This window comes from Ovis aries, chromosome 21 (genome assembly GCF_016772045.2).
Source record: "Ovis aries strain OAR_USU_Benz2616 breed Rambouillet chromosome 21, ARS-UI_Ramb_v3.0, whole genome shotgun sequence".
Taxonomy (NCBI): Eukaryota; Metazoa; Chordata; class Mammalia; order Artiodactyla; family Bovidae; genus Ovis; species Ovis aries.
Window position 1 is genome coordinate 24,787,738 of NC_056074.1, and position 13,306 is coordinate 24,801,043.

General features: G+C 40.0%; 1 protein-coding gene across 1 annotated transcript; it reads left to right on the forward strand.

The window, feature by feature from the left end:
* Positions 1–10,042: 10,042 nt before the first annotated feature.
* LOC101102942 (olfactory receptor 10D1B-like) lies at positions 10,043–10,975 on the forward strand. Its single transcript, XM_027959822.1, has one exon. The coding sequence runs from the start codon at positions 10,043–10,045 to the stop codon at positions 10,973–10,975; it is 933 nt and encodes a 310-aa protein (XP_027815623.1).
* The last annotated feature ends 2,331 nt before the right edge of the window (positions 10,976–13,306 follow it).

The window sequence follows — 13,306 nt, forward strand, 5'->3', positions numbered from 1 at the left end:
CTCCAGGAGTTTCTTGACTTCCTACTTTTGCATTCCAGTCCCCTATAATGAAAAGCACATCTTTTTTGGGTGTTAGTTCTAAAAGGTCTTATAGGTCTTCATAGAACCATTCAACTTCAGCTTCTTCAGCATTGCTGGTTGGGGCATAGACTTGGATTACTGTGATATTGAATGATTTGCCTTGGAAATGAACAGAGATCATTCTGTTGTTTTTGAGATTGCATCCAAGTACTGTATTTCAGACTCTTTGGTTGACCATGATGGCTACTCCATTTCTTCTGAGGGATTCCTGCCTGCAGTAGTAGATATAATGGTCATCTGAGTTAAATTCACTCATTCCAGTCCATTTTAGTTCGCTGATTCCTAGAATGTTGACTTTCACCCTTGCCATCTCTTGTTTGACCACTTCTGATTTGCCTTGATTCATGGACCTGACATTTCAGGTTCCTATCCAATACTGCTCTTTACAGCATTGGACCTTACTTCTATCACCAGTCACATCCACAACTGGGTATTGTTTTGCTTTGGCTCCATCCCTTCATTCTTTCTGGAGTTATTTCTCCACTGATCTCCAGTAGCATATTGGGCACCTACTGACCTGGAGAGTTCCACTTTCAGTATCCTATCATTTTGCCTTTTCTTACTGTTCATGGGGTTCTCAAGGCAAGAATGCTGAAGTGGTTTGCCATTCCCTTCTCCAGTGGACCACATTCTGTCAGACCTCTCCACCATGACCCACCCACCTTGGGTTGCCCCCACAGGCATGGCTTAGTTTCATTGAGTTAGGAAAAGGCTGTGGGCCTAGTGTGATTAAATTGACTAGTTTTCTGTGATTATGGTTTCAGTGTGTCTGCCCTCTGATGCCCTCTTGCAACACCTACCATCTTACTTGGGTTTCTCTTACCTTGGGCATGGGGTATCTCTTCATGGCTGCTCCAGCATAGTGCAGCCACTGCTCCTTACCTTGGATGAGGGGTCTCTTCACCACCATCCTTCCTAACTTTCAACATGGGATGGCTCCTCTAGGCCCTCCTGCATCCACGTAGCCACCGCTCCTTGGACGTGGGGTTGCTCCTCCTGGCCGCTGCCCCTGGCCTCGGGCATGGGGTTGCTCCTCCCGCCCCTGCCCCTGGCCTCCAGCGTGGGGTGGCTCCTCCCAGCTGCTGCCCTAACCTCAGACACGGGGTAGCTCCTCTTGCCCTTCCTGCATTGTCCCAGCCTGGAGCTCTCTTCCACTGCCCCTGACCTAGGACGTGGGGTAACTCCTCTTGGCCACCGCCCTTCAGACGTGGGGTCCTCCCGGCTTCTGCCCCTGACCTCCGACATGGGGTAGCTCCTCTCCGCAGCGCTTAGTGCGCCGGTTGCAGCCATGAACAATGCAAAGAAATAGAGTGAATGAACAGAAAGGGAAAGACTAGAGATCTCTTCAAGAAAATCAGAGATACCAAGGGAACATTTCATGTAAAGATGGGCTCAATAAAGGACAGAAATGGTATGGACCTAACAGAAGCAGAAGATATTAAGAAGAGGTGGCAAGAATACACAGAAGGACTGTACAAAAAAGATCTTCACGACCTGGATAATCACGATGGTGTGATCACTCATCTAGATCCAGATATCCTGGAACGTGAAGTCAAGTGGGCTTTAGAAACCATCAGTATGAACAAAGCTAGTGGAGGTGATGGAATTTGAGTTGAGCTATTTCAAATCCTGAAAGATGATACTGTGAAAGTGCTGCACTCAGTATGCCAGCAAACTTGGAAAACTCAGCAGTGACCACAGGACAGGAAAAGTTCAGTTTTCATTCTAATCCCAAAGAAAGGCAATGCCAAAGAATGCTCAAGCTACCGCACAATTACACTCATCGCACAAGCTAGTAAAGTAATGCTCAAAATTCTCCAAGCCAGGCTTCAGCAATACATGAACTGTGAACTTCCAGATGTTTAAGCTGCTTTTAGAAAAGGCAGAGGAACGAGAGATCAAATGGCAACATCTGCTGGATCATGGAAAAAGTAAGAGAGTTCCAGAAAAAAAATCTATTTCTTCTTTATTGACTATGCCAAAGCCTTTGACTGTGTGGATCACAATAAACTGTGGAAAATTCTGAGAGAGATGGGAATACCAGACCACCTGACCTGCCTTTTGAGAAATCTATGCAGGTCAGGAAGCAACAGTTAGAACCGGACATGGAACAACAGATTGGTTCCAAATAGGAAAAGGAGGACATCAAGGCTGTATATTGTCACCCTGCTTATTTAACTTATATGCAGAGTACATCATGAGAAATGCTGGGCTGGAAGAAACACAAGCTGGAATCAAGATTGCTGGGAGATGTATCAATAACCTCAGATATGCAGATGACACCACCCTTATGGCAGAAAGTGAAGAGGAACTAAAAAGCCTCTTGATGAAAGTGAAAGAGAAGAGTGAAGAAGTTGGCTTAAAGCTCAACATTCAGAAAACGAAGATCATGACATCTGGTCCCATCACTTCATGGGAAATAGATGGGGAAACAGTGGAAGCAGTGTCAGACTTTATTTGGGGGGGCTCCAAAAGCACTGCAGATTGTGACTGTAGCCATAAAATTAAAAGACCCTTACTCCTTGGAAGAAAAGTTATGACCAACCTAGATAGCATATTCAAAAGCAGAGACATTACTTTGCTGACTAAGGTCCATCTAGTCAAGGCCATGGCTTTTCCAGTAGTCATGTATGGATGTGAGAGTTGGACTGTGAAGAAAGCTGAGCGCTGAAGAATTGATGCTTGAAGTGTGGTGTTGGAGAAGACTCTTGAGAGTCCCTTGGACTGCAAGGAGATCCAACCAGTCCATTCTGAAGGAGATCAGCCCTGGGATTTCTTTGGAAGGAATGATGCTAAAGCTGAAACTCCAGTACTTTGGCCACCTGATGTGAAGAGTTGACTCATTGGAAAAGACTCTGATGCTGGGAGGATTTGGGGGCAGGAGGAGAAGGGGACGACAGAGGATGAGATGGCTGGGTGGCATCAGTGACTCTATGGACGTGAGTCTGAGTGAACTCCGGGAGTTGGTGATGGACAGGGAAGCCTGGCACGCTGCGATTCATGGGGTCGCACAGAGTCTGACACGGCTGAGTGAGTGAACTGAACTGAACTCCTTTGTCTTAGTCATATAAAACATTTTTATCTTTCAGCCTTTAATTGATAATTACACTAGAAACAACTCAGTTTATCTCTGTACTAAGGATTATATAACAACAACCTATTCTGCTTGAGGAAATTTTCTTCTTCCTGAAAACCATCTGGCTAATCCTGTTATCTTAAAAATGTAAATTGTGGGAGCATGTCTAGTGAGATCTTTACAACTTCTAGACATTCTTTTGATTCATTGTAAAAACTAATTAAAAAGTATATAACTGCACTGCTAGCACTAGCGAGGGGGCACTCTTTCTGCCCCCTTCTGATGTCTGTGTCAGAAGCTTTCTCTATCTTTTTTACACTTTAAGGAAACTTAATTACACAAAAGCTCTGAGTGATCAAGCCTCATCTCTGGCCCCGGATTGAATTCTCCTCCGGAAGCCAAGCATCCCGGCATCTTTCGTGGTTCAAAACCTTCAGCACATGCAGCTCCCACATCTCAGCTGTTGCAGTTTTCTATGGATCTGCAGCATTCATGTATCTGCAGCCATCATCGGTCAGTTTCATGGACAAAGGAAAAGTGTCCTCTTTGTTTTACACTATTGTTGTGTCCATACTTAATCCCCTGATTTATAGCCAACAGAACAGAGATGTCTATGTTGCTCTAAAGAAAATGCTAGAGGGAAGAACATTCTTTTGATCAGAAATAATAGGAGAATGATTTTTTAGTCTACATAACTGGCTATTTTATTGTGTAAGTTGATATTTCATTTTAGCCCACATGTCAATATATATTTATCAACGTATATCCATACATTTAGTGGCATTATATTGACAGTATTTCATATTCATATGGCCTGTGATGCCATTCGCCTCTGAGTTTTTTCTCTCATAAACATCACTGAGACACAGATTAAAAGAAATACTAAGGATGATCTGGATCCATGGACCCACTAAAGTCATCAACATCATCTCTACCTCTGTTCTTCTCTACAACTGATAAAAACCCTCAGTCAATGAAGTATCTTCTAGCAGTTATCACTAATGTTCTTTCTTCTGTTCGATAAAAACAACAAAACCGTTAGCAGTATAGCGACTGTAATCTCTACCTTTGCACATCTAATCTGGAAAAGTATCTTTCCCAAATCCTAACTTGTGAATATCTGACTTCTTAAGTCATTAAGTTACTTTGAGAACCAACACTGGACTTGGAAAAATTTCTAGATATAACCCCAAAAGCATAATTCATAAGAATTGATAGTGTGGATTTCATCAAAATTAAAATATTTTGCTTTTCAAAGACAATGTTAAGTGAATAAAAGATGGTTTTAGGTAAGTGCATACACATATTTTCATATATATATATATATATGATAGATAGATAAACAGTAATTTCTAAGTCTCATATTTTGCTTTCTTAAATTGCACTTTTTTAAAATAATAAATGAAAGCCATCTGACCTGCTATAATGCATTATCTTGTTTAGTGCATCATGCATTCTCTTTAAGTCTTTTCACAATATCCTTTTTTGTTAGTGTTAGGTGACTCTTAAAGAATCCTAGAGTTTGCTTTGTTTTAGATATGTGACTGGACTCTAGAAAACAAGTGTCAATCTATTGCATACTTCTGGCACTATACCAGAAGCCACATCAGCCACAATACCTAGAGTGAATCCTAGATCTTCCTTTCCAAACTAGTATATTTCTTACATATGTATAACCTTTCATATTTATGAATCATATGAAAAAGTATTCTTCCCTTCTGAGTCACATTCAATTCAACATCTTTGAGGTATCAAAGAACCATGCTTACCTTTTTCCTCTTTGATTTTGTTGACCAATTTTTACCACCCACCCACACACTTATGAAAGATATAATATGTGAATACTTATTTTATATACTGGTCATGTCAGGCTGACCATTACCAAGTCAATGGGTTGCTAATCCAGGCAACTCAGGGTTACAAGTTGAAGATGCTGTCTCTGGATGTGTGTGTGTGTGTGTGCGTGTGTGTGTGTGTGCTCAGTTGCTCAGTCATGTCCAACTCTTTGAGGCCCCATGAACTGTAGCCTACCAAGTTCCTGTGCCCATGGAATTTTTCAGGCAATAATACTGGAGTGGAGTGCCATTTCTTACTCCAGGAACATTCCAAATCTAGGATCCAATCCACGTCTCCCATGGCTCCCAAAAGAGGAGCATCAAAACTATCATTCTATTTGACTTAATGATAGCTTCAATTTCTTTCTCACAAGAATTTATGCTGATGAGAGAGAACTGAATTACAAGTGGATTTTGAAGGTCATTTTAATACATGAAGGAAGTTAATTAGTATAAATTATTTGTGAAAATTTATTTCCTGTTTCTGGATTTAGGGTATTTCAATGCTCATACTCATAATTCATAGATCATCATGGATTCAATCAAGTCTGTTAGAATGTGAGAACCAGACACAATCATTTCTGTACTTTCTTTGTTACCTGATAATTAAAGGGTATCCAAAACTACTGGAAAGTGGCTTCAGAAGTAATTAACCTCCAATTAAAATAAATAAATTTATATTAAAAATAAAGAAAAAACTAAATAAAAAAACCAGTAAGTTAATATTCTGATACATTTGGACTGAAATGCATTTATGAGCAGAAGTCTTCTTCCTTCAGCATTCTATTCTAAGAAGGGTTTGTTAGGACAGTTATACATATCCTTAAACACTTTATTACATAATATAACTCCTGTGATTTTCAAAACACATAGGAGAATATAATGAAGATCTATACAAATGTACTCTGTATAGATCTAGAAGACAGATCTATAGACTCTTGAAAATAACTTGATTGCTGCCTAGTTGGTATGTGAAAATAATATGATTTGTAATAGATGCTACACTCTTACATCAGCACACTAAGACAAGTTGTTATGGACCAATGGTGTCTCAGGAATTGTTGGAAATGTTGTGTAACATTTGAGATGTTATAGTTTATGAAATGTGGGAAGAAGATGGCTTACAATGGCAAATACAAATGCTTTCTCCTGCAGCCTCTTTTGTTGATGAAATTAGACATTTATTACTATAAATGATTCTTTTACAATGAAAAATAAGAGACATTTAAGGAAGATAGGTATTATAATAATTAATAAAGTTTTGTACTTAGATGTTTGTGAAAGTTTCCTTTCCTGAATTGTGCAAGAGACACTACACTCAACTGTTCTCATGATGTTGGTTAGAATCATAAGGATATATCATCTCTTATGAAGATTCAGCCAGATCAGCTTATCTTCTTTTTGCTTTTCAGGAATGCTTGATGTCTATAAACCAAGGGAAGAAGAACTATGGCATTCAGTTCAGTTCAGTTCAATTCAGTTCAGTCGCTCAGTCATGTCCGACTCTTTGTGACCCCATGAATCGCAGCACACCAGGCCTCCCTGTCCATCACCAACTCCTGGAGTTCAGTCAGACTCACAACCATCGAGTCAGTGATGCCATCCAGCCATCTCATCCTCTGCTATCCCCTTCTCCTCCTGCCCCCAATCCCTCCCAGCATCAGAGTCTTTTCCAAGGAGTCAACTCTTCACATGAGGTGGCCAAAGTACTGGAGTTTCAGCTTTAGCATCATTCCTTCCAAAGAAATCCCAGGGCTGATTTCCTTCGGAACGGACTGGTTGGATCTCCTTGCAGTCCAAGGGACTCTCAAGAGTCTTCTCCAACACCACAGTTCAAAAGCATCAATTCTTTGGCGCTCAGCTTTCTTCACAGTCCAACTCTCACATCCACACATGACTACTGGAAAAACCATAGCCTTGACTAGATGGACCTTAGTAGGCAAAGTAATGTCTCTGCTTTTGAATATACTATCTAGGTTGGTGATAACTTTTCTTCCAAGGAGTAAGCGTCTTTTAATTTCATGGCTGCAGTTACCATCTGCAGTGATTTTGGAGCCCAGAAAAATAAAATCTGACACTGTTTCCACTGTTTCCCCATCTATCTCATTAGTTGGTATTAATTCTGCAGGATGCTCATTCAGAGTTTCAGCTCTTATCCTGGAGAGGATAACATACAAATCTATGACATCATCCACAATACCTAGAGTGAACCCTAGATTTTCCTTTCCAAACTTGTTTTTTTTTCATATGTATAACCTTTCACATGTATGAATCATATGAAAAAGTATCCTTCCTTCTGATACACATTTAATTCATCAGTCTTTTGAAGTATCAGGGTTCAAAGAACCATGCTTGAATTTTTCCTCTTTGATTTTCTTGACTAATTTTTACCACCCACACATGCACTTATAAAATAAATAAAATGTGAATACTTATTTTATATAAATGCTTTTATGTTAATATAAATGCACAGACTTGCAAAGTGAAATTTCAACTCCCAAGTATAGAGGTAGGATTTATTTCTATGAGTGAGACCATTTCAGGCCAGTTGGGTGGGGAAAATATCTGCAAAACTTAAAGAATATCGGAACTAATAAATAGAAGTGAAATAGAGACAGGCTGGTATCTCTTAATGATGACAATTTTCATTGATGTTGCACCATAATCTGAGATATTCCCTTGGGAATCATCCTCAGGAAATGAAATTTCTCTGTAGCTATGGGACCTATTGAAATATAATATGATGTTGAGAGACTCACCTCCCTCTTTGGAGCTACAATCTAGTACCATGAATGTTTCAGTAAATAGTAGATAAAGACAGTTAATGGTTGTGAGGGTGCCTGGAAGACTTCTCCAAATCATAAGAATGAATCTGTGAGTGGATTTTCAGTCATAAAGAGGCAATTTGCTTCTGTTTTGTTTTGTTTTGTTTTGTTTTTGTTTTGTTTTGTTTTTGCGAGGAGAGAACATTAAACTTGGAATCAGAAGATTTGAGTATGACTTGCTCTTCACTTTTTAGTTTTAGTAAAGTTTCTAGCTCTTGGAATGTCAGTGTTCCTTTCTAGAAATTGGTATTCATTACCACTACTTCACAAGGATTTTTGAGAATTAAGAGATCATAAAACTACATTATAACAAATAAGAAATATAACATATCTTTATTTTAAAGTTATTAGTTTGCATGAATGTTAGAAAGGCAGAATTAGTAACTCAGCAGATGTTCCTATTGTTTGTGAGAGAGCCAACTCTACCACCTAACAGATGTAGGAACTTGGTCAATTTTCTTAAACTCTTTGTGCCTCAATTTCCTAATGTAAACAGGAATTAACCATACCTGCCTCAGAGAATTGTACTAGGACTCAAGGTGTTAGTGTACATGAAGTATTCAGTAGTGCCTGGATATATTTCTATTAATATAACCCAGGTTTTGTCTCTTTGATTAATTAATTTTTATATTTAAAAAATGGATTATAATTATTTTACAAGCATGTTGTGTTATTTTCTGCTCTATAATGGCATGAATCAGATACATACACATATTCCCTCCCTCTTGAGCCTCCCTCCTACCTTCCCATCCCTCACCTGTAGGTTATCACAGAGCACCAACCTGAACTCCCTGTGCTCTACAGCAGGCTCCTACTTGCTTTAAAGAAAAATAAAAAACTACACACCAAACACAAAAGCATCCCAAAGAGTTTCTGTCATTTTAAAGGACCCTTACTCAGTGGCATTCTGGCCTTCCCCATGGCACGTGTCTATCTTTTATTAAGATACATTAAGAATGGTATCAAGCTGTTACTGTAACTTTTATAATAATTATATTCATAATTGTTATTGTTATAGAGTCAGATAGATTTATCATATTTAAATCAAAGCCATCAGCTCACTAGGAGAATCACTTGTTAAATTTTTGCCTCTTCAGATATATTTGAGAAAATGAACAAAATAATAAAGGCAAAGAATTTCAGAGGATATTAAAGGTGCAGGTAGGAAAAAACTGCATTTAAATTGGGAATGCAAGTTCTTCATATCTGAAAGAATATCATCCTACAAATAATCAAACCCTTATCATGATGAGAACACAACACTTAACAAGGCAACTTAGCCATTATTTTTTTCCTATACTGAAATAAAATCTAACTTTCTACTAGTTCCACTTTTGTGCACATCATTTGCTATGGATGAACACACAACACATCTACATAGCAGATCTTCAGTTATTTGAAGATGAATATCAGGTCTCAGCTTCTTTAAGTAAAAATTGCTGGGAGCTTTCACAGTAAAAAGTTAGAAGTTTGACTCTGCAATCAAACAGGAATTTTAATCTCAGATCAGTTATTTTCTAGCTCCATGATCAGGTTATTAAAAACTCCTGTGTTTTTATGGTTTCTTTCACTTAATAAAGTTGTTTCTGAAACTTAAATTTAAAAATAATAGAAATTAGCATAACACTTGCAAATACTCAATCAAAAGCTGTTATTTCTTTTTCCTTTTTTTTTTTTACTTTTTTTTTTTTTACTTTTGTAAGCATTTTCATACGGAATAATTTCACTTAAATGGAATAATTTCAATAATGTCACTTTATATATCTATATTGGAGAAGGCAATGGCACCCCACTCCAGTACTCTTGCCTGGCAAATCCCATGGATGGAGGGATCTGGTGGGCTGAAGTCCATGGGGTTGCTAACAGTTGGACACGACTGAGTGACTTCCCTTTCACTTTTCGCTTTCATGCACTGGAGAAGGAAATGGCAGCCCACTCCAGTGTTCTTGCCTGGAGAATCCCAGGGACGGGGGAGCCTGGTGGGCTGTCGTCTATGGGGTCACACAGGGTTGGACACGACTGAAGTGACTTAGCAGCAGCAGCTGCAGTGTTCCTTTAAAAGTACTTCGTTATTAATGTTGTTTTATAAATTACATTTGCTAGAAGGACACATAAGGGGATAATTAAATAATTGCTTATCTTTTATTAAATAGCATCTTGGTTTGACATCAGTGCTTACACTTGGAGGCCTGCATTCTATTTTGAAGCCCAGCATTCTAACACAGATGAGGAACGCCTCGGTGGTGACTGAGTTTATTCTGCTGGGCATCCCGCACACAGAGGACCTGGAGACCATGCTCTTTGTCCTGTTTCTGTCCTTCTACATCTTCACCCTAATGGGGAACCTGCTCATCCTACTGGCAATTGTCTCCTCCACTCGGCTGCACACTCCCATGTACTTCTTCCTATGTAAACTGTCTGTGTGTGACATATTTTTTCCCTCTGTGAGTTCCCCCAAGATGCTCTTCTACCTTGCAGGGAACAGCAGAGCCATCTCCTATGCAGGCTGCGTGTCGCAGCTCTTTTTCTACCACTTCCTGGGTTGTACCGAGTGTTTCCTGTACACGGTAATGGCCTATGATCGCTTTGTTGCCATATGTTACCCTCTGCGCTACACAATAATCCTGAGTCACAGAGTGTGTGCCATCCTGGCCATGGGCACCTCGTTTTTTGGGTGCATTCAGGCCATCTTTCTAACTACACTCACCTTCCAATTGCCCTACTGTGGCCCCAGTGAGGTGGACTATTACTTCTGCGATATCCCAGTGATGCTAAAGCTGGCTTGTGCAGACACCTCGGCCCTAGAGATGGTGGGATTAATCAGTGTGGGTCTCATGCCCCTCAGCTGCTTCCTTCTCATCCTCACCTCCTACAGCTGCATCGTTTACTCCATTCTTCAAATTCGATCGACCGAAGGCCAACAGCGTGCCTTCTCCACCTGCAGCGCCCACCTCACTGCCATCCTCCTCTCCTTTATGCCAGTGGTTCTCATCTACCTGCAGCCCACCCCTAACCCTTGGCTTAATGCAACTGTTCAGGTCCTGAATAACCTTGTCACCCCCATGCTTAACCCCTTGATCTACAGCTTGAGAAATAAGGAAGTGAAATATTCTCTGAGGAAGGTGCTAGAGGAGATGGCCCTCATTCATGAGAAGTGAAAGAGGTCATACCATATTGTTTATGAGCGGACTTTGCACAGATATTATCTCCGTTCCTTTTTACTACAGATGAAGAAGCTAAGATTAGAAGATATGAAGTGAATTGTTTCAGGTCACTAATACATTATCCTACTCAGGAGGGATAATAGAATATTCTACTACTCCCAGTTGGCAATAAAAATGCCTAGGCCTTCTGTCCCTCCCTCTATATCTTTCTCTACTCCTAATCCTGCCTTGTTCGCTTCTCTCTTACCCTAGCACTTCCTCATCTTGGCTGACATGATTATATGATTAACCTCTCAAATGCCTGCATCAGATAAGCCCTCATTTGATGGTCTTGGGATTGTAGAAAAATGGGAAGGTTTCAACCATATGCCTTCCAGTGATACTCTGTGACTTCTAAAATGAAAAGAAATTGTGTAAAGGAAAAGGACTTCTTGGTGAGACCTCAGGACCTTTGTCTTCTAATAACTGAATCATAGGTACCAATGTGTTGTATCACCCACAAAGCCTGTCTATTGGTGTTTAACATGTAAACAAGCCTTGGCTATGATTTGAAGTTGTAGATGAAAGAGAATGTGAAGAAGGTAGCCAGGGGAGTCTGTGAAGGGGTGACTAATTCTGTTGTTTTTCAGTATTAGAAAATTTAGTTTGTCTTTATAATCCCAAGCACAACCAGCAATCCATGCAAAATCTAAGCTGCTATTGTTCCACGGTTTTGGACACTTTGCTTACCAGAAAGCTGTGACTTAAGTGCTGCCCCTCTAACTTTCTTTTTTCCTTTGTCTAATGAGCTCAGCATAAGATATGTGCTATTCTGGTCCAGGCAGACATTTGAAGGAAAGTGAAGGGTGAGATAAGAAGAGAAGGCGGTGATGGGAAGAGAAAGGAGTTATTGGAAGAGAAGAGAGTGAAAGAGAAGGGGATAATGTGAAGAGAAAGATGTGTTGGGAAGATGAATGGAGGCTGGGAAGAGAAGAGGTAGAGGCCAGTCGGCTCTCCCTTTGTTTATTTTCAGGATCAGAGTTCAGTTAGGGATTCTCCCACACGTGAACCAGTCACAACATTGTGTTTAAAAGCTCATATCAGGGGTGATGAGGTGATGCATGTTTTTAAAGGGAAGAACATTTCTCCCACTCATTTCTCTTAAACCCTGTGCCTTTTATTCTCTCTAACAGAAATGCTCCTTCCAGTGTCTTTAGTAGAACAAATTCATTCTTACCACTGTTAGTTGCTCAATCATGTCTGACTCTTTGTGACCCCATGGACTGTACCCCACCAGGCTCCTCTGTCCCTGGAAAACTCCAGACAAGAATACTGGAATTGGTAGCCATTCTCTTCTGCAGGGGATCTCCCCGACCCAGGGATCGAAACTGGGTCTCCTACACTGGAAGTAGATTCTTTACCATCTGAGCATCAGCGAAGCCCACTAAAGACCCAGTTAAAATATTTCCTGTGTGAAACTTCATGCTAAGCAAGTCAGGCTCTCATTTCTCTCTGTTTTAAATTAGACTTAACAAAAACATCCCTCCATCGTGCTAGGATAAGTTTTAGCAAAGCATTTTCCTGAAATGCTGAAAGTAAAGCAGGTTCACGGAAATTAAGGAGAAAACAAGAGTTAGTTGGGGATTGACTATATAGAATCAACAGTTTGTTTGTTGAATAGAAGAAATTCTGAGTCCCAGACGAGTTTTTTAAAATTTATTTATTTGAGGAAGCAGAACCTCAGTAACATATTTGTCAGCTTCTTTTTACTTATTTATTTTTGGCTGTGCTGGTCTTTGTTGCTCCATGGGGTTTTCTCTAGTTGCAGTGAGTGGGGCTTACTCTCCAGTTGGGATGTGTGGGCCTCTTGTGGTGATTTCTCTTACTGTGGGCTTAGTTGCTCCATGGTATGTGATTTCTTCCAGGATCAGGGATCAAACCCATGTCTCCTGCATTGGCAGGTGCATTCTTTACCACTGGATCACCAGGGAAGCCCTTGTCAGTTATTTCTAATCTATAAAGTATCTCAAGAGTCAAAAGGGCAGATACATCTTCTGGATCTTGGGATGAAGCTGGAATGGAACAAGCCTTTGTTCCCTAAAGAGTTTTTATCAAAAAGAGAAAATACTGCACAAGTCATGTTTTCTACTCATTCAGTAATAATTTTTGGATCCCACATGCCTACCTTGCTTTCCTAGATGAGGTGGTTTGCCTTCATTGCCAACTGAAACTCTTCGCAGAACTGGACTTCTCTCGTCTGTTTCAGGACTTTAAGGAGATAGAGTCCTGATCCTTTTCTCCAGACTCCATTGTTTTTGATTAATTTTTCTCTGTGCCTTGACCATG

Bases quoted from the DNA above. Each gene is read 5' to 3' on its own strand.
- LOC101102942 (XM_027959822.1), top strand. From the start codon at position 10,043: ATGAGGAACGCCTCGGTGGTGACTGAGTTTATTCTGCTGGGCATCCCG.